We start from the raw sequence: 27,540 nt of genomic DNA on the forward strand, positions 1-27,540 counted from the left end.
CCATCAACTCTGCACTCTCTGAACTCTGCCACCCGTGTTCGGGAAGGCACAGAAAGGCTGGGTTGGAAGGTCCTTAAAGATCACAGAAGCACAGAACGGTTGGGTTGGAAGGAGCCCCCCAGACCCCCTGCAGTGGGCTGGGTGCCCCCCACCAGCTCAGGATGCCCAGAGCCCCACCCACAGCCTCGGGTACCGCCAGGGATGGGCAGCACCGCTGCAGTTTGGGCACCGTGAGGCTCAGCGTGCCCACTGCCCCGGGCGGCGCCGTCCCACCGCCCCCCGTGTGGCACCCACAGACCCACAGGAGCCCCACAGCCCCTCCTGGTGCGAGCAGCCTGGCGGAATGGGGCACGCCGCAGTTCTGAGGGCCCAAATGGAGCACGCCCACCCCCAGCCTCACGTCTTCATCACAAGATCGTTCCATTTCCATGGAAACGGCACAATTAGAGACTTGGATTTAAAGACAGTTTCCAACGCGGGCACGCAGTGGCTGAGCCCAACGGTGCCATCCCTCCCCCGCAGCTCCCGGCCCACGGCCCCCAGGCCCCACTCCAGCACCGACCCCACCACTACCACCAGAGTGGGCGGATGGGTAACGGCACCAGCGGCAGCACAGTGCACCCGCCGCTGCCCTGCACACGTCGTCATCCACTGCCTCACCCCTGCCCTGGATGCTGGGTGCCCTGGATGCTGGGTGCCCTGGATGCTGGGTGCCCGCCAGCCCCACGGCTATGCCTGCAGCCCCCGGCTCTGCAGCACTCCCCCGTCCCAGGGGCAGCAGCCCCCCCTCGCACCACCACGAGGCCCTTTGCAGGTACTGCCCACCTGGGAATCCACGCAAACCAAAACCTCGTTAACCACGCGCTCGTTTTAGCACACTGCCTTGGCTGGGAGCCCTGCGCTGCGCGTCAGGAGTGGCACAATGAGCTCAAGGAGAGGAGGGCAGGGGCAGCACCACGGCTCTGCATGGGGACAGGGGGTCTGCTCGGACACCTCCAGCCCTGCCGCTTCCACAGCAAAACCGACAGCAATCGGGCTGATGACTCGAACAAGCTCAGAGGCCGCTAACATCCAAACGCCAAAAAAGGGTAAAAAGGGAAAGAAAAAAAAATAGAGGAGGAAACAGATGTCAGTAAGTTATTGGGCAAAGGAAGTACCAAAATTGGTGTGGGAAGCTGAAAACTTTGGGGACAAACAGAGCCCGTGACAATGGCAGCAGGAAGCAGCAGCCCTGCAGGGCACCGCGGGACGGACAGGGAGGAAGCGCCGCAGCAGGAGGTGGGGATGGGCAGGCAGAGGCACCGCGCAGACACAGCGTATGGATCTGTGTACAGGGAAAGGACAACGTCCTTGGAACAGGATTTTAAATCAAAAGATACGAAGAGCTCCAACGGAGCGCCCTCAGATGGGGGAGCTCACAGAAGACGCCGCTCTCCTAATTTTCAGCGCTCGCTGAAGTGCTGGAGAGCCACGCTGCAGTCAACCAGGACTGACTGAGATGGAGCACAGCCTCCTCAGCATGCAGAGATGGGACACAGCCCCCAGGGAGCCCCACACTGCCTGCCCGCAGATCCCCTGCGAAATCAGGGGAAGGATTAACTGAAACTGGATTTTATTCAAACAGGAGTCCTGGTACAGAGCTGAGTTCAGCTTCACGTACAGCTGATAAAGGCAACTCTGTAGGCGCAGGGAGGTGAGGCTGCCATCCAACACTGCTGTCACTGAGCAGCACTGATGGGGCACAGAGCTGTGGGTGCCCCATCCTCAGAGGAGCCCGAGGCCGCGCACAGCATCCCAGCATCCCAGAGCTGCAGGGCTTGGGGGGCACCTCTGGAGCCGCCCCACTCCATCCCCCCACAGCAGTTCCCTACAGCAGCTGCACAGCATCCAGGGGGCTTTGGCATCTCCGGAGGAGACTCCCCCACCTCTCTGCGCTCCGTTCCAGGGCTGTGCCACCCTCACAGCACAGAAACTCCTCCTCACGTTCAGACGGAACTCCCTGGGCTGCAGTCTGTGCCGCTGCTCCTCGTCCTGGCGTTGAGCACCGCCCGACAGAGCCCGGCCCCCTCCCCTGCCTTTCCCTTCAGATCTCCATCAGCACCGCTCAGATCCCCCAGCCTTCTCTCCTCCACGTGCACAGCCCAGGGCTCTCAGCCTGCCCCGTCAGGAGGTGCTCCAGGCCCCACCACCCCACAGCTGGGCTCTCTCCAGCAGTTCCCATCCATCTGCATCCAGGCCGCCCCGCACTGTGCACAGCTCTCCTGATGTGCCCCCCCAGGGCAGAGCAGAACACACTGCAGGCTCAGCCCTCAGCCACAGCTCCACACACACGTCAGCCCCTATCGCTGCACAGCCAGCATCCACCTCCCCACAGCCTCCCAGCAGGGACCTCGGAGCAGACGGGGGCTGAGTGAGCTCCTCCACAGCCATTGAGGTTGGATGTCAGGGGGAAGTTGTTTGGTGTGAGAGTGGGGAGGTGCTGGAACAGCTGCCCAGAGAGGCTGTGGATCCCCGTCCATCCCTGGAGGTGTTCAAGGCCAGGTTGGATGGGGCCCTGGGCAGCCTGGGCTGCTGTGAGATGTGGAGGTTGGTGGCCCTGCATTGGTGGGGGGTTGGAGCTTCATCACCCTTGGGGTCCCTTCCAACCCAGCCGTTCTGTGATTCTGTCATTTCCAACATGCACAACGCCCTGTGCTGTGCTGTACTCTGCTGTACCCATCCTGCAGTGTTCCCAGCCCCCAAAGCCCCCAGCACACCCCCAGCAGCGGATCAGGCAGTGGCGGCACAGAGAAGGGCCGTCCTGCAGTGCAGGAGGAAGGACAGCACAGCTGCAGCACGAGCTTATTGGAAGCAGATCTGCAATAAGAGCGTTGCTGGGAGCTGGCAGGTCCTCAAAGCTGGTGGAACAAGCAGAAAGCATCCCAGCGCAAAGGAACACGAGTGTGGTGAGAGCCCCATTTGGAGAGCTGGCCGGGCTCCTTGCTGCGCTCAGACACGAGACGCTGTGCACATGGAGAGTGCCAATTAGGTCACGTTAATGAGGATAAATAGGAAAGAGCGGCACCAGCCCATGGCTGAGCGCAGGAGAGCTACGACAAAGAAGAGATAACAAGGAGTAAAGGCAGGGTTCCTTCTCACACATGAGCAGCAGATGTAAGAACTGCTCTGCCCGGCGGCACCGCGCGGCCGGAGGGGCGGTCGGCACCACAAGCAGCACTGCACCAAAACTCCCAAATTTGGGGCTATAAAACAGCGACGTCAGATTGAGATGGACTTCGCCCTGCAACGCTCCATCGGCTGCAGGGCCGCAGAGCGGCTCAGAGCTCACAGCTCATGGGGAGAACTGCGCCCACCTCCCACAGCGCACCGAAGGACAAACCTGCAGGCTGAGATGGACGCTGATCAGAGAACCGCTCTGCAGGAGTTCAGCAGAGATAAAACCGCACACGTTGAAGCGAGCAGCAGGACCCCACTGGGATGAAACCCCCCGGGATGGCTGCGAGGCTGCACTGCCAGCACTCCCCGGAGCAGCACTGCCAGCAGCCCCCAGCCCTGCCGCCGCCTCCTCTCTCTTCGCACTCCTCCCGGCCTCCTGTGTTCATTTCGTCTCTGCTCGCCAATGACTCAGTTCTGCCATTCTGTTCCCGGAGTGTCTCTGCCCAAAGCCAAACCTCGGCTGCTCCCCTCCCGCACTCCAGCAGGGTGTCCAAACTGCAGCCAGAGCCACGCATGGAGCCGCCAGCCCGTGCTGCACAGCGGTGGTCCTCCTTCACTGCACACAAACCACAGCTGCCCGCCCTCCCACCCCATCCTGTGGCCGACTCCTCTCCCTCCCGCCCGTGGCAGAGATCCCACTTCCCAGCTGCTCGATTCCAAGCGCTCACCTCTCTGTGTTCTGCCATTTGTGACTGGTGCCGGAACAGAGCTCCTTGTAACAACCTGAAATCCGCTCTGTCACCCTCCGTGTGACCTAATCCAGGTGCTCCTGCTCCTGCAGGGGGATTGGAATAGCTGATCTTCCGAGGTCCCTTCCAATCCCTGGTATTCTGTGATTATTTGAGTGGTTAAAACAGGGTTAATGAAGGCCGGGACTCACTGCTGGGTATCGAACGACCCGAAGCAGGCAGAAAACAGCAGCAGGATGCGGGTGGGCAATGGCTGCACTGCTGTGCAGGACCCACCAGCCCGTGGTGTCTGCAGCACAGGCAGGGTGTGAGATGGATCACACAGACCCTGCAGGACTCCAGGAGCGGGGTTCCACCACGGCCCTGCAGCACATGGTGACGGAGAGGATTTCATCACATGCAGATTACCAGGGAGGAACCATTCCAGACGTCCCCTCGGGCTGCAGCTTCCTGTGACTCACAGCACCAGAGGCTGCAGAGCCGCCATGCAGCCCCCGGCACAGAGCTGCAATCAGAGCCTGCACCAGGCTGAGCAGCACCTCTGCGCAGCACCTCTGCTCTGCTCTGTTCTGCTCTGCTCTGCTCTGCCCGGGTGCTGCACCAACCTCCTTTCAGCAGGAAGGCGGGCTGTGAAATGATGGGGAATTTGATCCTTCCTGCCCTGGAAGTCTCCACGGCATCAGTGCTGCTCTCACAGCACCCACCTGGATCTGCACGCCCAGCAATGCCCAGAGCATCACAAGGGCAGGCAGGATGGAATGATGCTCTGGCCACGTTCATTCACCACTAGCAGAAATAGCCCAGCCGTGCTGTGTTCCCTCCTGCAGCTGCTGAGCGAGAGGCTCCGACTCGCCAAGTCCTGGAGGAGGGACTTTAGAACCAGACACCGAAGTAGGAAGGTGAGATCACGAACAGAAACAGCTCTGCTGCTTCCCAGCAAGGGATGCAACTGAAGCACGACGGTGCCAGCGGGGGCTGAGAGCTCTGAGCAGCAGGAGTTGCACGGCAGCTCCTACCTCTCCATTTCTAGCAGTTCTGCCTGCACACAGAATCATAGAACCATAGAGTGGCCTGGGTTGCAAAGGAGCACGGTGCTCATCAGTTCCAACCCCCTGCTATGCGCAGGTCGCCGACCAGCAGCCCAAGGCTGCCCAGAGCCACATCCAGCCTGGCCTTGGATGCCTGACATCGGCCCTCTGCACGGCACTCCTTCCCTGAGCTGACTGGCACTGCCCACAGCTGCTTCCCTCACCGCCAGCTGTGATCACAGATCGGCACAGCAGACACCGCCCACCCCTGGGTCAGTGGCAGACAGCGGTGCTCCTTGTGCCCTGCACTGCCAGCCCGGGTTGGGCACAGCCTTCCTCCCCACCTGGCAACTCCAGAGCTCGGCACTGCCCACGGCTCTCAGAGATCAGACCTGCAGCCAGGAGCTGCGGGCGGCCTCCTGCAACAGAATCACAGAACGGCCCGGGTCGGAAAGGACCTCAAAGATCACGAATCTGCAACCCTGCAACGGCGCAGTGAGAGCTGTGAGCCGTCTGTCACCACCACAGATCGGCGGCGCTCGGTAAAAATGGCCCATTCTGCCCTCCCACCCACCCCTGCCTGTGTGTCACCACCTCCTCGCTCGGCCCACGTGGTGTTGGCGCAGCAAGTGGCTGCCTCCTGATCAGCCCAAATGGGAGAGCTGGGTCTGACCGTGGGCCAGGCCGCAGCAGAACGCAGCACTCAGTGCTGCCGTGCCGTGCCACGCTCTGCTGTGCTGCGCTGTGCTCTGCCAGGCTCACAGCACCGTGAGGCTGCGGCACAGCCCTTGCTGCCCCAGCACACAGCTCTGCATCCCACGGCTCCATCCGCCGTGCCAGCATCCCTCAGCCCTGCCTCCCACCCCCCGCCTCGCTGCATCCCACCCCCCCACCTCAGCGCTGCCGCTCCGCCTCCCAGCTCCATCAATCACAGTGCTGAGCAGCATCCTCTGCTTCTCCAACTCCCATCCTCATCCAGTGCTGGGAGCTGAGGTGAGAACCACCCCCACGTGTGCACAGCATCCCCAGCACAGCGCTGGCTGGGTGAGGAGCTGGGTGAGGAGCCCCGTCCCTCTCCGGCCCCGCCGCTCCCAGCCGATCCAGCTCCGTGGTTCTGCAGCCACCACTCCCCGTGCTCAGACAGCTCAGGGAGCCCACGGGTGCACAGAGGGCCGCAGCAGGCGGGATGCAGCCGGCTCAGCGATGCTCCCCAGGGCCGCCCTGCAGCCCGGGCTGCGTCACCGCGAGGCCCCATCGGCACAGCCGCATCGCCGGCACCGCCGTGTGCTGCACAAAGGGCTGGAACCGAGCAAAGTGACAACGTCCAACCGGTGTCACCCATCAGAAAGAGGCAGGAAGAGACGCCATCCATTGGTCTCAGAGGCTTTAAGCGCAAGGACTCCAAAGGAGCACATCCTGTCACAGTGGCAGCTCTCAGAGATGCCCACTGGGTGCTGATGACCCAAGTGAGACGGACAGAACTCCTACAATAAGCGGCCCTACATCACAACTGCACCTCAGAGCGGTGCCTCAGCTGCACGCCCTCCATGGGACGGCAAGGCTCCAGCAAGGCAGGGCTGCACCACTGCACTGTGCTGTGCTTCGTTTTGCTTTATGCAGACACACAAATCCCAAACACAGCTCTGCGGTCTGCGATGCAGCGAGGGAACAGCCCAGGAGGGGAGAGCTTTCTGCCGACCCCTGGCACTGCCCAAATGTGGTCAGCAGCCACGAGCACCACGGGGGCTCAGCCACAGGGACACAGCCGGGCCCATCACCCCGTGTGCCCACCAGGACCCGGCCCGCACCTCCTTCCCTTCCACAAAGGAAGGAACTGCCCACAAACAGAACCAGGAGAGCAGGAAGAAGTTTGGCCAATTCCAGCACTTGGCACTGCAGATGTGACCGGCGCTGTAAGCAACTCATCCAAAGAGCACGGAGCTGTCACTGCAACCCTGAGCAAGGAAAGCAAACAGCAGCCAGCAATTCCAGCACGGAGCACAGAGCCGGGGCTCAGAACCACATCCCTTCGGTGCCGCATCTCCATCACAGCCCCTCGGCGTGCCGTGAGCATCCAGCAACACCGTCCAGCTCTTCTCCAGACTACAGCACACACTGCACTCATAGCCCCGGCGGTGTCACCCATGGCCACCTGCTCAGGGCGGGCTGTGCTCAGGGCAGGCTGGGCTCAGGGCAGGCTGGGCTCTCAGCATCCTCCAGCAGCAGCGCGCAGTGCGGGATGTGAGGTTGCTAGGAGACGCAGCGCGGCGCGCGCATCTCCGGCCCACCAATGTTTACATCCTGAAGGACACCCGGGGGAAGGGGGCCGGGGGCCCATCGTGACCCCTCCCCTGACCCCACGTCCCGCCCCCGGCCCGGAATGGCGCCCATCGCGCCCGCCCCCCGCGTGCCGCTCACCGCCGGCCTCTGCGGCAGAACCTCACGGAGCGCTCAGAGCCGGGAGAGCCCCCGGACCCCCCCGCTTCTGTCGGTTTTCCATCTCCGCACGCTGAGCCCTTTGTTCCCGCGCGGCAGGACGGACCGAACCGAACCCATCCCGGGCTCGGCGCGCCCTCGGCCCGTCCGTCCCGCGGATCTCTCCCGGCTCCCCTCCCCCCATCCCCGGCCCAAAACGGACGCGGCCGCCGGGACGCCGCGGCGCTGGGTCGAGGCCGCCGCATCCCACGCACCGCCCCGCGCCCCGGGGACGGCGGCGGTTCGGTTCGGGGCCCACCCGGCGCGGCCGCTCCGGAGCTCCGGCACGAGGGCGATCCGCGACCTTCCGGGCCGAGCCGACACGTGCGGGCGGCGCCCGACCCCCCCCCCCGCCCCGCCCGCCCGTCCTTCGGCCGTTCCGCCGCAGCGCTGCGCATCGCCGGCGCTCCCCGCCCGCAGCGCTCCGCCGGACGCGCCCGGCCCGACCCGCGCAGCGCCGCCCCGCCGCCCCGCCGCCCCGCACCGCCCCCGCGGGCCGCAGTGCCGGGGGCGGCCGCTGCCGCAGGGCCCGGGCGCAGTGCGGTGGGACAAAGGGCGGCGCGGCGCGGCTCGGCCCGGCTCGGTTCGGTTCGGCCCGGCTCGGTTCGGCTCGGCCCGCTTACCCTCGATGGAGATGACGTGCTCGCGGATCTGGCTCTGCAGCGCCAGGTCCTCCACGCGCTCGATGAGGTCGTAGATGGCGTAGATGTTGGGGTGCACCGACTCGAAGCGGCCGATCTCCGCGCGGATGGCGGCCGAGTTGGACAGCCCGAACTGCGGCGGCGGCGGCCCGCCCGGCTGCGGGCCCGACGGTCCGGGCACCGGCACCGGCACCGGCACGGGGCCGCCGGGCGCCGCCAGGCTCTGCTGCTGCGGGCTCTGCCCGGCGCCGCCCGCGAAGTTCATGGCGGCGGCGGCGGCGGCGGTCAGCGCGGGGCCGCCGGGATCCGCTGCATGGCCGCGCGGGGCGCGCTCTGCCGGGATGCGGCTCTCGGCCGCCCCCGCCGCTCCGCTCCGCTCCGCTCCCCGCCGGCAGCGCCCGCGTCACGCACCGCCCCCGCCTCGCGCGTCAGCGCCGTGCGGAGCGGCCCCGGGGCGGGGCGGGGAGGGGGCGGCGGGGGCCGGGCCGGGCCGGGGGGTGCGGAGCCCCGCGATGTCCCGCGGCCTCCGGATGGCCCCGCCGCCCCCTCGGTCCCCGCCGTCCCGCACAGCGGCCGGGGAGCCCGCACCGCGCGGCGCGGTCCCGGTGTTCCCGCTATGGGCCGGATCCCGCCCGGCCCGGTTGCCGGAGGAGGCTGTGGATGCCCCGTCCCTGCTGGCGTTCGAGGCCGGGCTGGATGTGGCTCTGGGCAGCCTGGGCTGCTGGTTGGCGACCTGCGCACAGCAGCGGGTTGGAACCGGATGAGCGCTGTGCTCCTTTGCAACCCAGGCCGTTCTGTGATTCTATGCGGGCCGAGGGAACCGGGCCCTGCAGAACCAGGACCCCATGGGGCTGCGCCGTGGGGCGCTCGGGGGGAGCGGATCTGAGGATGGGAAAAACTGCTGTGCGAAACAGCTGGGAGAGAGGGGGTGAGAAAACGCAGAGGGAGAATCCCGCAGCCCCCGAGGTCGGTGTAGGAGGGGCTCCGGGCGCGGAGCAGCGGCTCCCTGCGGCCCAGGGGGGGCCGTGATGGAGCAGTCCGTCCCCGCAGCCATGGGCGCAGTGCTGGGACAGCGCCCCGAGGGGACCCCCGCGGTACGGAGCTGTGCTGGGCAGCGCTCGGAGAGCTGCGGCCGCGGGGAGCCCCCGAGGGTCCGTTTGGGAAGGACGCATCCCCTGCCTTTGGTCCTCGCCTCTCGGCCTGCCAGCAGCAGTCGCTAAATCCCATCTGCTCCCTTTGATCTTCTGCCCCCGGCCGATCTCCCGTCTCAGCCCGTCGCCGTCTCCCACCGCCTTCCCCACGCCCCAGGAGGGCCAGTTTGGGGCGCTCAGTTTGGGTGTTGGGGTGACTGCGGGACGGCCCTCCCCGCCCCCTCTGCCTCCCTCTTTTAGTCTCTATGAGTTCCTCCAGAGCTCCGCAGACCCGCAGCGAGGCTGAGGATGGGGCCCCTCGGGGTCCCTCTGGTCCCCCCGCCCCAGCAGGGCCTCCCAGATCAGAGTGGGGTGGGAGCTCCCCAAGGAGGGGAGCCCACAGCTGCTGTCCCCGTGCAGGGCTGCGCAGCGCACGGCACAGCGATGTTTCCTGCCCACCGTGAGCGGTTATTTAGAAAACAATAAAGCCTTTTCTGATGAAAGCTTTCAGAACCCCACGTGCGCTGCGCTGTGCTGACGGGCAGCCTCACCTGTGTGTGTTTGTGCTTTCAGAGCCCTCTCCGCGGATCTGAGTCACTATTCTGTTTACAAAAGCCTCTGACTCTTCCCAGCGTCGCATTTAACCCTGCCTGCTCCTCGCTGCACAGCCTGTTGATGTGTTTGCTCCAGGGGGATGTGAGCTGTTACAGCCACTGGAGCTCTGTGCGCAGATCCTGTGCCCCCGAGGCTGTGGAGCTGAGGCAGCAGCTTTGCTCTTTGTAAATCACAGAATCATAGAATGTCTTGGGTTGGAAGGGACCCCAAGGATCACGAAGCTCCAACCCCCCACCAAAGCAGGGCCACCAACCTCCACATCACACAGCAGCCCAGGCTGCCCAGGGCCCCATCCAAGCTGGCCTTGAACACCTCCAGGGATGGACGGGGATCCACAGCCTCTCTGGGCAGCTGTTCCAGCACCTCCCCACTCTCACACCAAACAACTTCCCCCTGACAGCCAACTGAAATCTGCCCTCCCTCACCTTCCAACCATTCCCCTGTCCTGCTGTTATCTCCCCTTTCCAAGAGCTGACTCCCCTCCTGTCTGTAGGCTCCCTTTAGGTCCTGCAAGCTGCAATGAGGTCACCCCGCAGCTTCTCTTCTCCAGGCTGAACAAGCCCAGCTCCTCCAGCCCCCCTCAGGGGAGGTGCTGCAGCCCTATGTAGACAGGTGTGCACATACATCAGCTTCAGTGCTTTGCTTTTGTTTATTGGAGAAATTAATGCTCCTACAGCAGCTGCCCCCCACCCCTGGGCAGCTGTGCCGATGCCTGACTGCTCTTCAGGGAAGAAATTGCTCCCAGTACCCGACCTGACCCCCCCCCGGGCTCAGTGTGAGGCCACCCCCTCTTGTCCTCCATCGTGTTGGCAGATGCATGTTTCCCCAGAAGAGCTGCTGTCAGCCTCCTGTTCTGCACCTTGGAGGTGCCAGCTGATCCCCAACCCAACCGTCCTGTGGTTCTATGATCTTTAGGACTTTTCCAACCCAACCGTCCTATGATCCTTAAGGTCCCTTTCGTCTCAACCATCCTATGGTTCTATGACTTCTAAGGTCCCTTCCATCCCAACCATTCAGTCATTCTATGGTTCAAAGACCTGATTTACAAACCAGAAGCAGAATCAACCAGAAGAGGAACAGAGAACAGCTCAATGCTGCACCATCATCCCCCAATGCTTTCCCGATGCCTTCAGCTTCCCGCGTCACTTTTCTGCTCACCACACACCCTCATGCTCATACTTTCTGCTTCCAGTTAGTCCATGCCTGTGTTGAAGGACCGTCAGGATGTGGCCCTGGGGGATGCGATCAGTGGGCACGGTGGGGGTGGACTGGGGTTGGGCACGGAGGTGTCAGAGATCTCCAACCTTAATGCTTCTGCGATGCCATGATTTGCACTGCTGGACGTGCTGCCCTGCCCTGTGCTGCCCCGGGTGCTGGCTGTGCAAATCCCTGTGGGAGCCCAGCAGGATCAGAACCGGTCCGGTGGGGCCGTCACAAGCGGTGGCAGCACCCAGGGCGGCACTGCCTCCAGCACTGCTCTGCTGGATCCCGGCTCTCACGGTGAGAATTCGGATTCAGTTCAAACACTGCTGCAGAACTCCGCTTTTCCTCCGTGTGCTTTGCATCGCCCTCAGCACGGAGATGCTGACAGCTGTGCTGCAGGCGGGTTCCCATGGATGGGAGCCCAGGAGGGAGCAGGAGAGCCCCACTGGTGGAGCGGGTGCCACAGCGGAGCTGGTGAACACCAGTGTCTGTATGGGAATGCTGAGCTGAGGACGAAGCTGCGGCTTGTTGCTGGCATTGCTGTGCTCCGCTCAGTGAGAGCAAGAATAGGGGAGAGCTGGGCCAGGCAGAGCCTCTCATTGTGAGGGACCCTTCCCAAAAGCAGTGGGCCCACAGCAGGGTCTGGTCATCGGGACGGGCAGCAGCAGTGCTGGGACCTCGTGGTGCTGCAGCACACGCACAGGTTGCATCCTTGCAGGGCGGTGAGCGGCGATGGTCCCTGCGGGCAGCCCGCGGTGCCCAGGAGGCTGCAGGGCGAGGTGAGGAGAGCGGGGCAGGGAAGCGATGCTGGCTGCTGAGCGTGGCAGCCCTGAGCCACAGGTCCTGCTGCTGACCTGCAGACGTGCGCGGCCGGGAGCTGGAGGAGCGGCGCCGCTGTCCCTGCTCGCACCGCTCCGTCTCCAAAGCGCTCTGCTCGCGTGCAGCCGCTCCTCACCGCCTTCCCAGCAGATGATGGCCGTTATCTGACGGAGCCGCCCCCAGCGCTCGCAGCAGCTACGTGGCCTTCCCAGCCATGGGAGCGACGCTTCGCCAGCGCTGCATCCCTTAGCAGGGACGCCGCCCGGCCTGGAGCAATGTGACAGCAGGGAAGGCTTCGTGGCACAGCAGCTCCGCAGCTCTGCTGGCTGTGCTCGGTCCCCACTGCTGATGCTGCCAGCACGAGGATGATTCATGCGCCGCTTTTTGTGTCAGCAGGATCAGAGCTCTTCTATTTACGTCTTGCAGCAACCCTGCAAGCAATGGGATCAGCAAAAAGAGCGTTTGGGAGAGGAGTGCTCACAGTGCGAGCGCTGCTCAGCGCAATGGCACCAAGAGCAGCGATGCTGGAGGTGAGAACCCACAACCACCCTGTGACAAAGCAGGGAGGGAGAAACCACAGCGGTGCAGAGTTGGTAACCCCCATTAAAAGCACCTTGGTGTCACCCCACAGCGCACCCCACGCCCGGCATCGACCTCCATCTCAGGGCTGCTCCCAGCGACGCTCCCCAGCATGTGCCGCCCCGGGGCAGCGCGTGGCACGTGGACGGGGGGGCCCTGATTCGGGTGCCCCGGGCTGCCCTGAGGGGGCAGTGAGCAGTGGGCGGTGGTGGTGGAGTGGACCCCGTTGCCCCCCCAGGTGCGCAGGTGAGGTTTGCCACCTCCTGCACGGTGAGAGCTGTGCCCGCCGCTCCCGGAGCTGACAGCCAGCGCAGTGCCAGAGCCTGAGTCACCGTGTGCCCCACGCAGCCACGTGCCGCTGTTATCGTGAGGCCACGGCTGCAGCTGAGCAAGTCGGAGAACTTCGGAGCTCTCTGCTCACGTCAAACAGAACAGCGGGGGCTCAGCACCACGAGCCGGGGCAGGGGCTGCGTGCACCTACTGCGCTCCTGGGCACGGCCGGGCTGTGCCGAGCGGGGGTGGGAGCGCCATCAGCGGCAGCAAAGCAACGTCGGAGCTCAGAGCCGGCCTGAAGCTCGGCACCACGAAGTCAGACACCAGGCAAAGACGGGGGAACCCGCAGCTCAGGTTAGGGATGCGGAGGTGGCGCCCCAGTGCAAGGTGGGCAGTGGGCTTAAAGCTGCAGCACCCCGGGTCTGCGGGAGGCACCGGCCCATGGCACGATGGGCACTGAGGTCCCTTCCAACACAGCCTGCTGGGGTCCTGTGATCCCAACCCACCCCGGGTGTGAAGGGGAGGGAGAAGGGCAGCACCCAGCCCTGTGCAGAGCCCTAATTCCTCTGCATCTCCTAAATCCCACCAGGTAAGACATTATCTGAGAGCCATTATGGAATCGCTACCGACAGATTCGTGGATTTCACGGGGAAAAAAAGGAGTGGAATGATAAACAGCAATTATGGTGCAGACAGAGCAAACCAGAGCTCTTGGCAAGCCAGTCCCATCCAAGTAACATGTATTTAAATAGTCAGAAGCATCCATCTCCCTGGCAATGAGAGCTGCAGCCCCAAGCTGGAGAAGTGCGGGCTTTGCTCGAAACCCAGGCAGGGTTTGGGAGCTGCACGTTATGCAAACGTGGTGCAGAGCTGCCCAGGCTGCTGGCACTGCAAGCAGGGACGGGTGCTGCAGCACTGCATGGGTGCAGGGTGAGCTCTGCGCCCACAGCACCCGATGGAGGGGCTGCATGGGGAGGGAACACCTCACCACGGAGCTGCGAATGGCGCTCAGTGGGTGGCAGAGATCTGTGGCTGTGCAGCTTGTCAGGAGGGTTCAAGAAGGGGCTGTTACAGCAAACATGCACGTGGAGAGCAGAAAGAAAATGAATCCAAAGGTTCTCATGTCTGGAGAACAAGGACTCCAGCTGCTGTGGATCGCTGCACACGTGGCCCAGCAGCGGGCTGCACTGATCTGCAGGGAGGTTTGCTCTCAATAACACCTCTCAGTGTGTGCAAATCAAATCAGGAGCTTCTCCGGAATGTGGGATGTGTCTGAATGGCAATTCAGCATCTCACTGCAGCACCAACATCGTGCTGCGGGGCTGAGCTCTGCTCCCCCCGGCCCACACAGCCCCTCCTGCCCCCATGGCTGCATATCCCTACAGCCCAGACCCACCCCACCAGCACCGATGGCACGGATGTGTCCCCACCGCGGGACCCTCAGCACCTCGGTGCTGGCGATAGGGCTGCAGTTCTGCGAGACGGAGCTGTCTGCACTACAGCTCCCCGGGCTGCTCGGCTGGGGCCGATCCCGAAGCACAGATGGATGCTCACACAGCCGTGCACACCGCCAGGCACACGGGCAGGAACGGAGCCCCGCTCGCAGCCGTGCACAGCCCCGCTCAGCCCCCCCCGCTGCTGTGCCCCCCCTGCTGTCCGTGGCTGCGTTTTCCCGGCGGAGCCCTGGGGAGCACTCAGCCCTCACAGCAGAGCTCGGGCACCTTTTGCTCTATTCTGCTACCGAGTTGTTCTTAGCAAACCATCTCCGTTCGAGTTCCCCTCTGCAGGTTCAGCAGATGCCTCCTTTCCATCCCGACCCCCCGCTTCCCAGCTCTCCCCACACTCACAGACTGCAGGCTTCGCAGTCTCTGTTCCCATCTGCAGCCACCCACACTGCAGGGCCGCTCTCCCACCCGTGCCGCTTGCAGCCCTGCTTGCTCTGCTGCTCCCGCATGCAGCCCCCCTCCCAGCCCCTCTCCCATTGCCCCACTGCAGCCCTCCTGGACCCTGCAGGGCCGCCGTTGTGCAGAGCTGGCAGCACCCGGGGGCACCCACAGTGTCTGACCATACATCCTGCAGCGTCCAACCATACGTGACTCCTTCCAGACAGAGGACACAGAGCGGCTCGGGGCCGTGGGCTGCACCGGTGGGTGCAGGGAAGCAAAGCCCAAATTCGGTGCATGTACAGCAAAAGCAGTGAGAGGAGCCAATGTTGTGGTGGAACAGATGGAGCGCCGAGCAGGGGGAACCACGGGGACCTGAGTGTGCTGCGGGGGGTGGAGATGATGATGTGCCCCCACAGACGGTGCTCGTGGGGCACTGAGGGCAGCGGCTGGCTCTGCTCGGAGCTGATGGGGCTGTGCTATGGGATCTGGGAGCACTCTGAGACCTCTATGGGGGGCTGCGGCGTGTGGAGCCCCTCTGGGATCCGCATGGCGCTGATGGGGATGGGGGGCTTCATTCCCAAAGGGCTTCAAGGGGCGCTGGGTCAGGCTGCAGTGAGAGCTGCTCTCAGTGAGCAGCACCTGGAGGAGTGCTGAGAAATGAAAGGAGTTTTGCAGCAGCCACGCAGCGCGGTGTGAGGGCTGCAGGGAGCGCCAAGATGTAAAGAGCACAATCTGCTCAGCTCACCCAAAGGGGGACCGAGGGCGGCGGATTGCACTGCAGAATAGCTTTCACAGGAAAGTATTAAACGGCTCTTTAATCTAGGCAGAAAGATAGAAAAAGCCTCAACTGCTGCGAGCTGCAGCCAGGCAAATCCGCACTGAGACACCAAGTTTTATCAGGAGGTGATGAACTGCTGGATAAAGCACATGAAATGTGAGCAGCCACAACTGCTCCAATGACTTCATTCAGCCACAGCCTCTGGACTGCGCTGGCAGCTCCCTGTGTTCAGCTGCGTCTCCCAGGACCCTGCTGCAATGGGGCTGTGCCACACACACAGTAACTGTGCCATGCACACCATCACTGTGCCATGCACACCATCACTGTGCCATGCACACAATAACTGTGCCATGCACACCATCGCTGTGCCACACACACCATCACTGTGCCATGCACACCATCACTGTGCCACGCACACAATAACTGTGCCACGCACACCATCACTGTGCCACGCACACCATCGCTGTGCCACGCACACCATCGCTGTGCATTGCATTGGCACACGCAGCCCACGGAAGTCTCGCAGTCCCCAGGACTACATTTCCCAGCATACCCCGCAGGGCTTAGCCGCGCATGCACCGCAGCGCCCCGCTCCGAGCACTTCCTTCCGGTTCTCCACGCCCGGCAGCCCCCGTGCGCGGCTCCGCCGGACTCTCTCTCCCAGCGTGCACTGCGGCACTCCTAGCGTGCACCGCGCGGGCGGAAGCGGAAGCAGCGGAACGCGGCGCGATGGCGGCCGGTGAGGGGGCCGGGCGCGGGGCAGGGGCGGGGCCGGGCGCGGGCGCGGGCGCGCCTGTGGGCGGCCGCGGCCCGGCGGGCTGACGGCGGCGCTCGGTGCCCGCAGGTCGGTAGTCGCCGCCATGGCGCTGATCGAAGGCGTGGGCGACGAGGTGACCGCGCTGTTCGCGCTGCTGCTGGCCGTCGCCGTGCTGGCCTTGGCCTGGGCCTCCACGCGCGCCCCCGAGCCCGTTCCGCCGCCTCGCGCCGCCGCGCCGCTGCCCGAGGAGGGCCCGAGCGCCGCCCCCGAGCCCGCCGCCCCGCACAAGGCCCCGGCCTCGGCCCCGGGCGGGGCGGGCCCCGATGGGGCGGGCGGAGCGGCGGCTGCGCTGCGGGCGCGGGGCGGCGCCGGGGCCCCCCAGCAGAGTGCGGGCGGAGAAGCGGGGGGCGGCCCCGCGGAGCCCACCATGGTGCTACGCCTCAAATTCCTCAACGACACCGAGCGGCTGGCCAGGGTGCGGCCCGGGGACACCGTGGGGGCCCTCAAGAGGTGAGCGGCGGGCGGGGAGGGCGCGCGGTGCCGGGACGGTGCGGGGACATGGGGTGGGGAGTGGGTGACGGTGCAGGGACACGGCGTGAGTGCTGAGTGACACCACGGGGACAGGGGGCGAGCGGTGGGTGACAGCCGGGGATCACGGGGCGAGCGGTGGATGACAGCACAGAGGTTTGAGATGAGTAGTGAGGGACACCGTGGGGTCACAGAGGGAGCTGTGGGCGACAGCCTGGGGATGCAGAGGGAGCGGTGGGTGACACCTGGGGACATGGATTGTGTGGTGGGTGACAGCCTGGGGGCGTGAGCAGAGCTGTAGGTTGCAGTGTGGGTCAACAAGGCCTTTTGTGTGTGGCACCACGGGGACAGCCTGGGCACGTGGAGTGAGCTGTAGGTGACACCGCATGATTGTGGGTAACAGTGCGAGAACACAGTGCGAGATGAGGTGTGGGAGTGCAGGGACACCAAAAGAACTGTGTGTGACAGCCTGAGGACACGGGGAAAGGTGTAGGTGACAGCAGGGGACATGGAGTGAGCAGTAGGTGACACTCCTGGGGATACGGGGAGAGCTGCGGGTGACGCTGCAGGGACACAGCGCAAGCTGTGGGTGGCACTGTGTGGACGTGGGATGAGCAGTGGGTTGCAATGCAGGACGTGATGCAGGCACAGCACCGCGGTTCTGGGCAGTCCCAGAGGTGGGCATGGGGTTGGTGCCATCTGCACATGATGTGATGTCCCCTGTCCCACAGGGCCTACTTCCCCGGGCAGGAGCAGCAGGTGCGGCTCATCTACCAGGGCCAGCTGCTGCGTGACGATGCCCAGAGCCTGGCAGCCCTTCACCTGGCACCCAACAGCGTCCTGCACTGCCACATCTCCCAGCACAGCCCCGCCCCCGCGCCCACCGGCCCCCGCGCCTCCGCCGACCCCGTGCACACCGCCCTCAACGTGGGCAGCCTGATGCTGCCCCTCTTCGTGCTGATGCTGGCCGTGCTCTGGTACTTCCAGCTGCAGTACCGCCACGTCTTCACCGCCACCGCCACCACCTTCCTGGCCGGCCTCACCCTGCTCTTCAGCTTCATGGCCTTCACCATGTACCGCAGATAGCGCTGCCCCGCACCCCGACTGGAACCGCCCCCTGCTCTCGTGCTGCGGTGCTCGGGGTTCTGCTGCTGCTCCGGAACTCGAGGGGCGTTGGCTGCGTCCCGGTGCTTCAAGGGCTGCTCACAGCCGGCACGGAGTTGGCACAGCCCCGGTGCTGCCCTCAGCCCTCCAAAGGGCCGTGCTGCACGGCACCGCTGGAAGCCCTCCACGCACGGGGCGAGGCACGGAGCTGCGCCGTAGGGCACCGAGCAGAAGGGGGGGACGCGGCGCCCCGTGAGCCCCCCGGTGCCTGCTGCCCGCGGCTGTGAGCCCTACGGGGGTCAGGGGCTACCGGCCCGTGCTCGGGGCTGGGCCCTCGGCGCCGTGAGCATGTGCTCAGCCGTGCTTCTTTTAAGATTAAAAAGGAAGAAAACTGTGGATGCTCCAAACGCTGCTCTCTGTGTTCCGTGCGCGAGGAGGCGGGGGGAGCTGGGAGGAACGGCGGGGTGGGGGCGGGGCTCGGGTCGTTCGGCCCCGCTCTGACATGCGCACTGGGGCGGGGCGGGGCCCGCGCCTCGAGCCACGCGTCCCGCGGGGCAGTAGTGCGCATGCGCCCGTAGCCCCGGCTCCGCCCCTTCACGGGATTCCCTCTCATTGGACGCCGCGCGGCGGCTATTTGCATACTACGCTCCGGCTCCGCCCCCGGAAGTGAGTGCCGCGCGGGGGCGGTGCCGCGGCCTCCCTGCCGGCGCGGGGGCTGTCGGGAAGATGGCGGACTCGGTGTCCGGGCGGCGCTGAGCGGCCGGGGCGCGGCGGGTCCCAGCGCGGCCGCGAGCGCCATGTAGGCGGGGCCCGGCGGGAGGGGCCGGGGCGGCGCGGCAGAATGGGGGTCGGGGGGCCGGGGCGGGGGCCGGACGGGCGCTCTGGGGGTGGGGTCGGGGGTCCCGGTACCGGGCGGGCGCGGCGCCGCTCGCGAGGGCCTCGGTCCGCTCGGCGGGCCGGGAGCGGGCCGAGATCCGGGGCCGGGCGGCGGGAGGGAGGGCCGAGCGGATCGGTGGGCGGCCCGGGGGTCGCGGCGCGGTCCGGGCTCGGGCACGGGGCGGAGTCCCGGCGCCGCCCCCTCCTCAGCCCCGCTCTCCCCCGCAGGGTCCCCCGGTCCCGCGGAGCCCCCCGCGCCGCCCCGCCCGCGCCATGCTGCGCCTGCTGCCATGGCTCCGCACCCTGAGCCGCCGTCGCGCGCGGCCCGGCAGCCCCCGGGGCCCGGCTGAGCGCAGCGGGGCCGCCATGCATCCCGCCTGCTACTGCGCGGGCAGGGCCAGGCCGCGCGCACTGCTGCTCCCGCTGGATCCCTACGGCCATGGGCTGCTGCACGCCCTGCCCCCGGACGCCTGCAGGACTCGCGGGCACGGCAAGAGGAAGAGCTGGAACTTCATCCACGAGAAGATGAGCTACGACACTTTCTTCACCATGAAGCGGCTGATCGAGCGCTCGCGCAGCGTGGGCGAAGTGCTGCGCTGGGTGACGCAGAACCCGGGCAAGGTGTCGGCCAGCCATTACCCCATCGCCCTGCACAAGCTGGGCCAGCTCCTGCAGCAGCAGCAGGGCCCGGCCGCCCTCAACGGGGAGAGCCGGCGGCCCGGCCCGGTGCTGGAGCAGCCCGAGTTCCAGACGCTGTGCCAGGCCATCATCAGCGGCTGCTCCAAGTTCGATAACTTCAGCATCGTCAACTGTCTGTACGCTGCTGCCGCGCTGGGTGAGTGGCCGAGAGCTTCCTGCGGGAGCGGAGAGTTCCGTGCTCTGGGTGTGTGGAGCAGAGCCGTGTCTGTTCTGAGCGTGCATCACAACCCGCGCTGCTCCGTGCGGTGGGACCGGGCCGTGCCTGCAGAGCTCTGCCTGGGCTGCAGAAGAGCAGCCCGCTTGGCTCCTGCCCTGAGACGTGCGGGTTGTCTGATGGCTCCTCTCTGGGAAAGAGCGTTCCTGCAGCCTGCATTCCCCTCTGCATCACGGAGCCTTTCTGGCCTGTGGCAGCGTGCTGAGGGCTCCTCGTTAGCCTCGTTAAGGGCCGTGGAGGGCTCCCTGCGCTCCCTCCCACCTCTCCGGAGGGGATTACGCTCGCTGGCTGCCTGTGGCAGCGGGAGCCCGGCCCCCGACCCGAGTGTTCCTTCCAGTCCTGTGCCCCCACCTCCCACGCTGACGTTCCCTGCCGCTGCGTTTGCTTTTTCGTAACGGCGGCTGCGCGCTGGGCTGAGGTCTGTGCCGAGCTGCTCCGAGCTGAGCTGCCTGCGCCGCGCCGGGGGCTGAGGCAGTAACTCGAGAGCCTGCTGAAGGTGGGGGGGAGGGGAGGTCCTGCTCCCCCCGGCAGCGCTTTGTGTTTGTTAACTCTGCGCCTCTCCCCGAGCTGGGCTCCCCCGGCCTGCTCTGGTTTTGACCCACACTTTGTTCCCCTGCCTCACCCTCCCCGCTCCCCATGGGCTCCAGCTCATTAATAAAAGTGCTCACCCGCCTTTCGGAGGCCTCCTAAGGAACAAAGAACTGCTCAGACCAATTCTTCACTTTCCACCTTCTGACTGATTTCTGATTAACGATAAAACGCAGCGACTTACCCCATGCTGCCTTGGTTTCTTTAAAGCCCTTTTAAAAATCGGAATCTCCTCGTCTGGCTCGGGTGAGCAGTGGGCTACTGGGGCCTCATACGGTGTGCAGAACGCTTCATGGCTCTGCTGAGGATATCTCTCCTGACACACGAGCCGTGGCCTTTGCCTTTTTTCATAACCACACTGCACACGTGGCCTCTCGTCTTTCTGTGGTTGAATAATGTGTCCAGAGTGAGAGAAAGGTATTTCCCCCAGGAGCCGAATCTGAAAGGCCGCAGCTAAGCTGGAAAACACGAAGAGAGGGAGTTAGAAATGTGGAAAGATAAACTCTTGTCACACACGGGCAGTTCGTGTTTCAGCCTTGTTTGACACTCCGTTTGTCTTCCAAACAAAACACTTCTTTAAAGCGCTTTGAGATGCATTATTCATCCTCACAAAGACCCGGACCTGAAAATGAAGTCTTATTTTTGTGGATAAACCAAAGGGCTTCTGCTGTGGTGGAATGGCTGCCAGCAGAGTGATGTGCTGCTGTGCTGGCGTTCTGGCCTGGCCTTCTTGATAGGACTAGGGGGAATGGCTTAAAACTGAGACAGGGGAGGTTCAGGTTGGATATGAGGAGGAAGTTTTTCCCCCAGAGGGCGGTGAGGCACTGGAACAGGTTGCCCAAGGAGGCTGTGGATGCCCCATCCCTGCAGGCATCCAAGGCCAGGCTGGATGTGGCTCTGGGCAGCCTGGGCTGCTGGTTGGCGACCTGCACACAGCAGGGGGTTGGGACTGGATGAGCACTGTGGGCCTTTGCAACCCAGGCCATGCTGTGATTCTCACCTCTGCTCTGTCTCTCACCTGCTCTGACTCCCCCCATGACAAACCTGCCCCCAGCACCATCCCTTTTTCAGAGGTGGTTTTGGGGTCCTTAATGGTGTCCTTTTGCTGCAGGGCTGCCCGGGGAGTCCCCCCTGGTGCGGGTGCTGGAGGACGAGTCCCGCAACCGCCTGGGCCGCTTCAACCAGAAGGACGTCTCCATGGTGTTCAGCAGCGTCATGCGGCTGCACCCCTCCAGCCCTCACCCCCTGGTCGAGTCGTGCCTCAGCAGCTTGGAGCGGCACCTGGAGAAGGAGCGGCACCCTCAGACCCTCTTCCTGCTGCTCTCCTATTACCGGCTGCGGGCGCAGGCCCTGCAGGGCCACCCGGCCTCCGACCAGCAGCTCATCAACAACCGCAAGATCCTGCGCCTGGTGCGGCACACGCTGGGCCAGGTGAGCGCCATGCGGGAGCACGAGCTGGCCCTGCTGGATGAGATGCTGGCCCTGTGCGCCCAGGAGGCCAACAACAAGGCACTGGAGGCCATCTTCAGCTCGCAGCTCTTCTATGAAAACCGCCAAGAGCGATTCATCCGCAGCATGGCAGGTGAGGGCGGTGGGGTGGAGGCCTCTCCCCGCTGCTGGCTGCGTCTGGCTCTGCCCGTGCAGCCTTACGGCTCCTTGCCAGGCTCCGGAGCTGCCGGGTTCGTCCAGCACCACGCAGAGGTCCTGTCCTGCAGCGCAGGCGGCCCGAGCGGGAGGTGCTCTGTGCGGTGCCCCCCGCGGTGCCCCTTCCAGCACTGTGAGCCCACCTCGCCTCGGGGTGGGCGGTGGGTTGGTGTCTGTGGGGTTGCTGAGGAATCGTCCCCGCTCTGTGCACTTTCCCACTGCTCCTTAGCTGTGCCAGTGGTTCACACGGCAGGGATCTGCCCTGCTGCCTGCAGCCCCACACCCTGCTGCGTGCTGCGGAGCTGCCTGGGTTCCGGCTGCATTGCCTCCCTCTGACCCACACTGCCCAGACCGCAGTCCCTTCTGGAGAGCAGCACCCAGACGGGGCCTGACCCCCGGCTGTGCTTTGCTGTGCAGAGTGGCTTCCCAGGAAGGCCGAGAACCTGACCCCCTACACCATGGCCCTCATTGCCAAGTACGTGGCCCGGCACCGGCTGCGTGAGCCGCGCCTGCTCGATACCATCGCAAACTTCCTCCTGAAGCGTGGGGAGCAGCTGGACAGCAAGGTGGGTGTGCTGCACGCCTGACGAGCTGCCGTGGTGCTGGGGGAGCTCCTCTCCGCATCACCGCACGCTCCCGGTCCTGCCACCCAGCCCGACTCCTCCTTTGGCTGCAGGTGATCCAGAAGCTGGTGTTTCCCTTCAGCCGGATGAACTACCGCCCGTCCAACCACAGCGAGCTCTTCCCCAAGCTGGAGGCCATCCTGGAGCAGAAGGCGGGCAGCTCGCCCCTGGCCACCGTCAACATCCTCATGTCCATGTTCCAGCTCAGCCACTTCCCCCAGTCTGTCCTGCATCAAGTCTTCTCCCCGGCTTTCATCACCAACGTTATGAGTACGTCGGGCTCTTCCCAGGGTAAACCCGGCAGTTGGGGCACGGCGGGTCGGAGGCGGCTCCGGACGGGGCGGCGCAGCCCCCGGGGCGCGGTGCGGGTGGGCCTGGGGGGCGAGGGGCAGCCCGGGCCCCCTCCAGCCGCCCACCCCTCCTGCAGGCAGCCCCTACGCGCTCATCGTGCGCCGCTACCTCTCTCTGCTGGACGCTGCTGTGGAGTTGGAGTTCCGCGATTACAGCGGCCCGCGCCTCGACCCGCGCTACCGCGTCCTCATGTTCGAGCACGCGCTGACAGCCGACGAGGCCAACAGGAAGTACAGGTGAGAGGGGGCCTGGGCTGCTGCAGCGCCCGGCCCTCGCACGGGTGGTGACCCCCCGGTGTCGCTGGGGATGGGAGGTGCAACCTGGACAGCTGGGCAGGGAGGAACCTGATGAGGATCAGAGGGGCTGTGTGGGGTTCTGCTCCTAAAGATGAGTGATCACGGCGTGGGTGCAGGTTGGGAGCTGAGCTGCTGGGAAGGAGCTCTGCGAAGAAGGACCTGGGGGTCGTGGTGGCCAACAGTCAACCAGCAGTTTGCCACAGGCTGACTACGGGCCGGCAGTGTGTGCTGGTGGCCAAGGAGGCCAATGGGATGCACTGCAGAGAGCGTGGCCAGCAGGGTGAGGGAGGTGATCCTCCCCTCTGCTCTGCCCTGGGGGGCACATCTGGAGCAGTGCACCCAGTGCTGGGCTGCCCAGTTCCAGGCAGGCGGGAACTGCTGGAGAAAGCCCAGTGGGGGATGCGAGGTGGTGGGGCCTGGAGCACCTCCTGACGGGGCAGGCTGAGAGCCCTGGGCTGTGCACGTGGAGGAGAGAAGGCTGGGGATCTGAGCGGTGCTGATGGAGATCTGAAGGGAAAGGCAGGGGAGGGGGCCGGGCTCTGTCGGGCGGTGCTCAACGCCAGGACGAGGAGCAGCGGCACAGACTGCAGCCCAGGGAGTTCCGTCTGAACGTGAGGAGGAGTTTCTGTGCTGTGAGGGTGGCACAGCCCTGGAACGGAGCGCAGAGAGGTGGGGGAGTCTCCTCCGGAGATGCCAAAGCCCCCTGGATGCTGTGCAACTGCTGTAGGGAACTGCTGTGGGGGGATGGAGTGGGGCGGCTCCAGAGGTGCCCCCAAGCCCCGCAGCTCTGGGATGCTGCGGTCAGCAAGGGGCTGGCAGCGGGCTGTGGGGGTGCTGGGGTTGGGTGGTGTCCCCAGTGCCCATCCCTGACTGCTTTCCCCCTCAGTTACAAAGGGCTGGTGGCCGAGGCGCTGCGGCAGCTGGTGGGGGAGGAGTGCTACCGGCAGGACGAGGTGCTGCCCCCGGGGTACTGCACAGGTAGGCTGCCAGCACCCAGCGGGGCGGGTGTGCTGCCTGGGGGGTCAGGGCAGCAGAGCTCTGCGTTTTGGAGAAGCGATTCGGGGCCGCTGCTGACCCCGGTGCTTTCTCTGCAGACTTCCTGCTGTGGATTAACCGCTCGGGCACGGTGCTGCCCCTCTCCCGCGTCCCCGCAGCCTCCAAGGTCCCCTCCGCCGCCCCCCCCGCCGCCATCTCCCTGCGCTCCAGCGTCCTGGCGCTCACCTCGGACTTGCAGGACTTTGCCCCCTTTGCTCCGGAGCCCCCCGGCAGCCCCCCGGCAGGACGCCGGGAGAACAACCTGGCGGGGCGCTTCCTCTCCACGCTCTGCCCGGCCCCGGGGGGGCCCTGCTACCAGCCCCCCTCGGACTATTACTGCGCCCTAAGCAAAGAGTCTTCCCTGGAGAGCCAGGGCAGCTCCACGCTGAGCAGTCCCTCCGAGTGCCTCTCGGCTCAGCCCGCCGGCACCCCCGACTGCTCCCCGCGGGGCTCCTCCGCTGCCACCCTCTTCCAGTTCCCCATCGGGAAGATCCTGGAGGAGGAGGCGGCCGCCTGCCCCGGCCGAGAGCGCTCCTGCTTCCAGGGGGAGCAGCCCCACGAGGAAGCAGAGGGCCGCAGCCCAGCCCCGGCTGAGGACGCCTGCCCTCCGCCCTCACCGTGCCGGCCCGGCCCGGCCAGGGGTCCCACCGAGGGGCCGCCAGCGGCCGACGAGATTCAGAGGTACTGAGCAGAGCTGCTCCGCGTGTCCCCCCCACCAGGACCTCGTGGTCCCCACTGTTCAGCCCCGGGGATGGGCTGCCTCCGGGGAGGGGCGCCCTTCTGCACCCCGGGGGGCCCTCGGGTCAGCCCCCAGCACGGGGTAACGCTGCCTCCTCCCGCTGTTCTGTCCTTGCAGGGTGGTGCTGTCAGTCAATGACAAATGGCATTACTGCCAGAACTCCGACATCCTGGTGGGCTCACGTGCCATGCGGGACCGACATCTGCGCCTGCTGGGCTACTGTCTGGTGCAGGTGAGTGCCGTGTGCTCCCGGCCCCTTCGCGGGGCAGAGATGGGCTCCGTGGCCCTGCAGTGCGGGACTGGGCCAAGCGCCACGTGTGGTGGCGGCAGCTCGGAGCTGGGAGTGTCACCGCAGGGCTGCCGGGGGGCGGCCGTCCCCAGTGACTTTTGACCTCTCCCAGCCCAGGAATTTCCCCGCGGCCGTGCTCACAAACCCCGGGGTGCCGTCCGTGTGGTTACAGCCGCCCCGCTGCCTCCACCGGTCCTGCAGGTCCCGGCCCTGTGCTGGGCAGGGTGAGCCGGTCAGCCCCACGCAGCCTGTGTGCGACCGTTGCTGGGCGCTGTCAGCCTGAGGGCCGATCTTTTTGAGGAGGCAGCTCGGCAATGTGGGCCTCCTGCCCTCGATTCCTCCTCCTGAGTGGTCACCTGAATTACGGGCGCACGTCGGCCCGGCAGTGCCATAAAGCACAGCTTAAAGCTGCTTACTGCCCTCCTGCTGGCGCCGCCGTGCCAGAGCCAGGCAGCTGTGGGTTTTGTAACCGGTGGTGGATGTGGTTCAGAGCTCCTTGCAGTGCTGGGAGGGACCGCCTGGGATCCTCAGCACCACGGGGGGGGGATGGGAGCGGGGCTGTGGGGGAACAGCATGGAGCCGCACGGGGGGGTCGGGGTGGGGGAAAGGCCGTGCCCAGAGGGCGGTGGGCATGGAGCAGCTCCCCGGGGCAGCAGGCACAGCCCTGAGCTGCCGGAGCTCGTGGAGCCTCTGGGCAGTGCTGTCAGACACGGGGGCCGATTTGTGGGTGCTTCTGTGTGGAGCTGGGGGTTGGACTCGGTGACCCCTGCGGGTGCCATGGCAGGATGTGCTGTGGCTCCATGGGCTGCTCCTTCCCTCCCCCCACCGCTGTATGCAGTGCTTCTGCTGGTTTGAAGTCTGCTGCCAGGCCGGGCTCTGTGCCGCAGTGACACACAGCCGTGGTTTCCTTCTGCATTTGTGGTTCCAGAGGTCTCTCCTTGCTGTTTGGTCGTCCCTGTACAAAGAGCCCGAGGCACTTTTAACTTCTTGCAGGAGCTGCTTCACCCTCAGCTGTTCTTGCTCTCCTTGCTTGTCCCTGCCAGCTTGCTCCAAAGGAGCTGTGCTGCAGCCTGGGACGCCGGCAGGGCTCACGGGGAGGCCCCCAGCCCACCCTGCTGGGCCAGGAGCTCTGTGGGACTCCAGGCTCTCTCCCCACCCCTTCAGGGCTCTTTCTGTGGTGCTGTTTCTCATCAGGCCGTTGGCAAGGGCTGCTCCCTGGCAGCAGCTCCTGCGCTTTACATCTGCAGCAGCTGCCTTAGCGGTTCCCCAGGGCTGTGGTTTTCTCACATTTCCTGGGAGGGAGGTGGAAGTGTCCTCCCGTGACCCTGAAGCTGCGCGGGGCCCAATCTGCGAGCGCGGGGTTGTGACTCAGAGCTCCGCTGCGGTGCCGTGTGGGGCTGAAGGAGGGCTGCTCTGCTGGAGGCTGCGGGGCGGGAGGCTGTGGGCGCTGCCCCCGGGCTGCTCTCTGCCCCTGTTCTGTGGGCACGGCCCCGGCAGCCATCCCTTCGCGCCTCTCGTCCTTCCTCTTCTGCTTCTGCCCCTCGTCTGCCTGCAGCTGTGCCCCCGCAGCAGTTCCCTGGTGCCGGCATTCGCCTTCCCCTCGTCATTCTGCAGTCTCCCCTCGCAGACGTGTGGACCGGCCCTGGGCTCCCCCAGCTGCTCGTGCTGGAGCAGGGACTGTCCTCAGTTCCTCATCCAGGGGCTGTCGGTGTGATTTTAGGTTCTCCCTTCGGGCACTGCGTGCTGGGCCCCAGGCAGGGGGCTGCAGGGGAGCCGCGGGGGAGCGTGGCTGCAGCCCTGCCCGGCTCCGTGGGGATGAAGTTGGGATGTGCAGCACTTGGGAGGCAGAGCTGGCTGCAGTCGTGGAGCGGGGACAGCGGGGCAGTGAGTCCCCAGCTGAGGACCCCAGCACTGACACCCCTTGAAGGCGGTCCCGAGTCCCATTTCTCCCCCAGGCCGGCTGTCCCTCCGCAATCTGTGCCGGGACAGGGGGGGCAGAGGCAGCTTTTGAGAACGGCAGCGCGTGGCCCCACGCCGACGCTTCTGTCCCTTTGCAGCTGCCCTACACGGAGCTGGAGAAGGTGAGTGGCATCGAGGAGGCCAAGCACTACCTGCGGCAGAAGCTGAGGGAGCTGCGATTCTGAGGGGCTCAGCCCAGCCGGGTGGGCGCTGGGGGGGCACGGAGCCCCCGGCCCGGGGGGGTGGGAAATGGAGCCGCCCCATCCGGGGGCACGGCCGTGCGGGGCCGAGGTGGTGTGAGATATTTATTGCCGACAGGGTGGGGAGGGGGCGCGACGTGAGCGGTGTGCGGGGGGAGCGTGGGGATGTGTAGGGCCGGGGGCCTCGGCCCTGGGCCTGGGGTCACCGCAGGGGCCTGGCGTTCCTGGGGGTCCCCGACGCGCTGCTGGGGAGGGGGGGCTGCGCCTGGCCCCCCAGGGCTGTGACAGCCACGCATTGGGGATGCTC

At 65.5% G+C, this 27,540-nt stretch overlaps 2 protein-coding genes across 6 annotated transcripts; both read left to right on the top strand.

The window, feature by feature from the left end:
• Nucleotides 1-15,927: 15,927 nt before the first annotated feature.
• On the top strand, nucleotides 15,928-18,127 carry TMUB1 (transmembrane and ubiquitin like domain containing 1). Of its 2 annotated transcripts, XM_085226758.1 has the most exons (3): nucleotides 15,928-16,070; nucleotides 16,176-16,598; nucleotides 17,348-18,127. In XM_085226758.1, exons 2-3 carry the CDS (start codon nucleotides 16,192-16,194, stop codon nucleotides 17,700-17,702), a joined length of 762 nt encoding a protein of 253 aa, XP_085082884.1. In that variant the 5' UTR covers nucleotides 15,928-16,070; nucleotides 16,176-16,191; the 3' UTR covers nucleotides 17,703-18,127. The 2 variants fall into 2 exon arrangements, with proteins under 2 accessions (XP_085082884.1, XP_003213900.2); XM_003213852.4 differs by lacking the exon at nucleotides 15,928-16,070 and having other exon boundaries at nucleotides 16,077-16,598.
• A 233-nt stretch (nucleotides 18,128-18,360) lies between these two features.
• Nucleotides 18,361-27,484, top strand: FASTK (Fas activated serine/threonine kinase). 4 transcript variants are annotated; one of them, XM_085226746.1, is made up of 10 exons: nucleotides 18,361-18,519; nucleotides 18,825-19,431; nucleotides 21,209-21,679; nucleotides 22,159-22,307; nucleotides 22,418-22,655; nucleotides 22,792-22,951; nucleotides 23,898-23,989; nucleotides 24,106-24,727; nucleotides 24,903-25,017; nucleotides 27,030-27,484. In XM_085226746.1, exons 2-10 carry the CDS (start codon nucleotides 18,870-18,872, stop codon nucleotides 27,216-27,218), a joined length of 2,598 nt encoding a protein of 865 aa, XP_085082872.1. In that variant the 5' UTR covers nucleotides 18,361-18,519; nucleotides 18,825-18,869; the 3' UTR covers nucleotides 27,219-27,484. The 4 variants fall into 4 exon arrangements, with proteins under 4 accessions (XP_085082872.1, XP_085082874.1, XP_085082873.1 ...); XM_085226748.1 differs by having other exon boundaries at nucleotides 27,132-27,484; XM_085226747.1 differs by having other exon boundaries at nucleotides 22,418-22,634.
• The last annotated feature ends 56 nt before the right edge of the window (nucleotides 27,485-27,540 follow it).

This window comes from Meleagris gallopavo, chromosome 6, assembly GCF_905368555.1.
Source record: "Meleagris gallopavo chromosome 6, MGAL_WU_HG_1.1, whole genome shotgun sequence".
NCBI classification, from domain to species: Eukaryota; Metazoa; Chordata; class Aves; order Galliformes; family Phasianidae; genus Meleagris; species Meleagris gallopavo.

Excerpts from the sequence above, each read along its gene's own strand:
- FASTK (XM_085226746.1), top strand. The coding sequence starts at position 18,870 with ATGCTGCGCCTGCTGCCATGGCTCCGCACCCTGAGCCGCCGTCGCGCG. Across the intron at positions 22,308-22,417 it reads GGGAGCAGCTGGACAGCAAG|GTGATCCAGAAGCTGGTGTT; the intron begins GTGGGTGTGCTG and ends CTTTGGCTGCAG. Across the intron at positions 24,728-24,902 it reads GCGGCCGACGAGATTCAGAG|GGTGGTGCTGTCAGTCAATG; the intron begins GTACTGAGCAGA and ends CTGTCCTTGCAG.
- TMUB1 (XM_085226758.1), top strand. The coding sequence starts at position 16,192 with ATGGCGCTGATCGAAGGCGTGGGCGACGAGGTGACCGCGCTGTTCGCG. Across the intron at positions 16,599-17,347 it reads ACCGTGGGGGCCCTCAAGAG|GGCCTACTTCCCCGGGCAGG; the intron begins GTGAGCGGCGGG and ends CCTGTCCCACAG.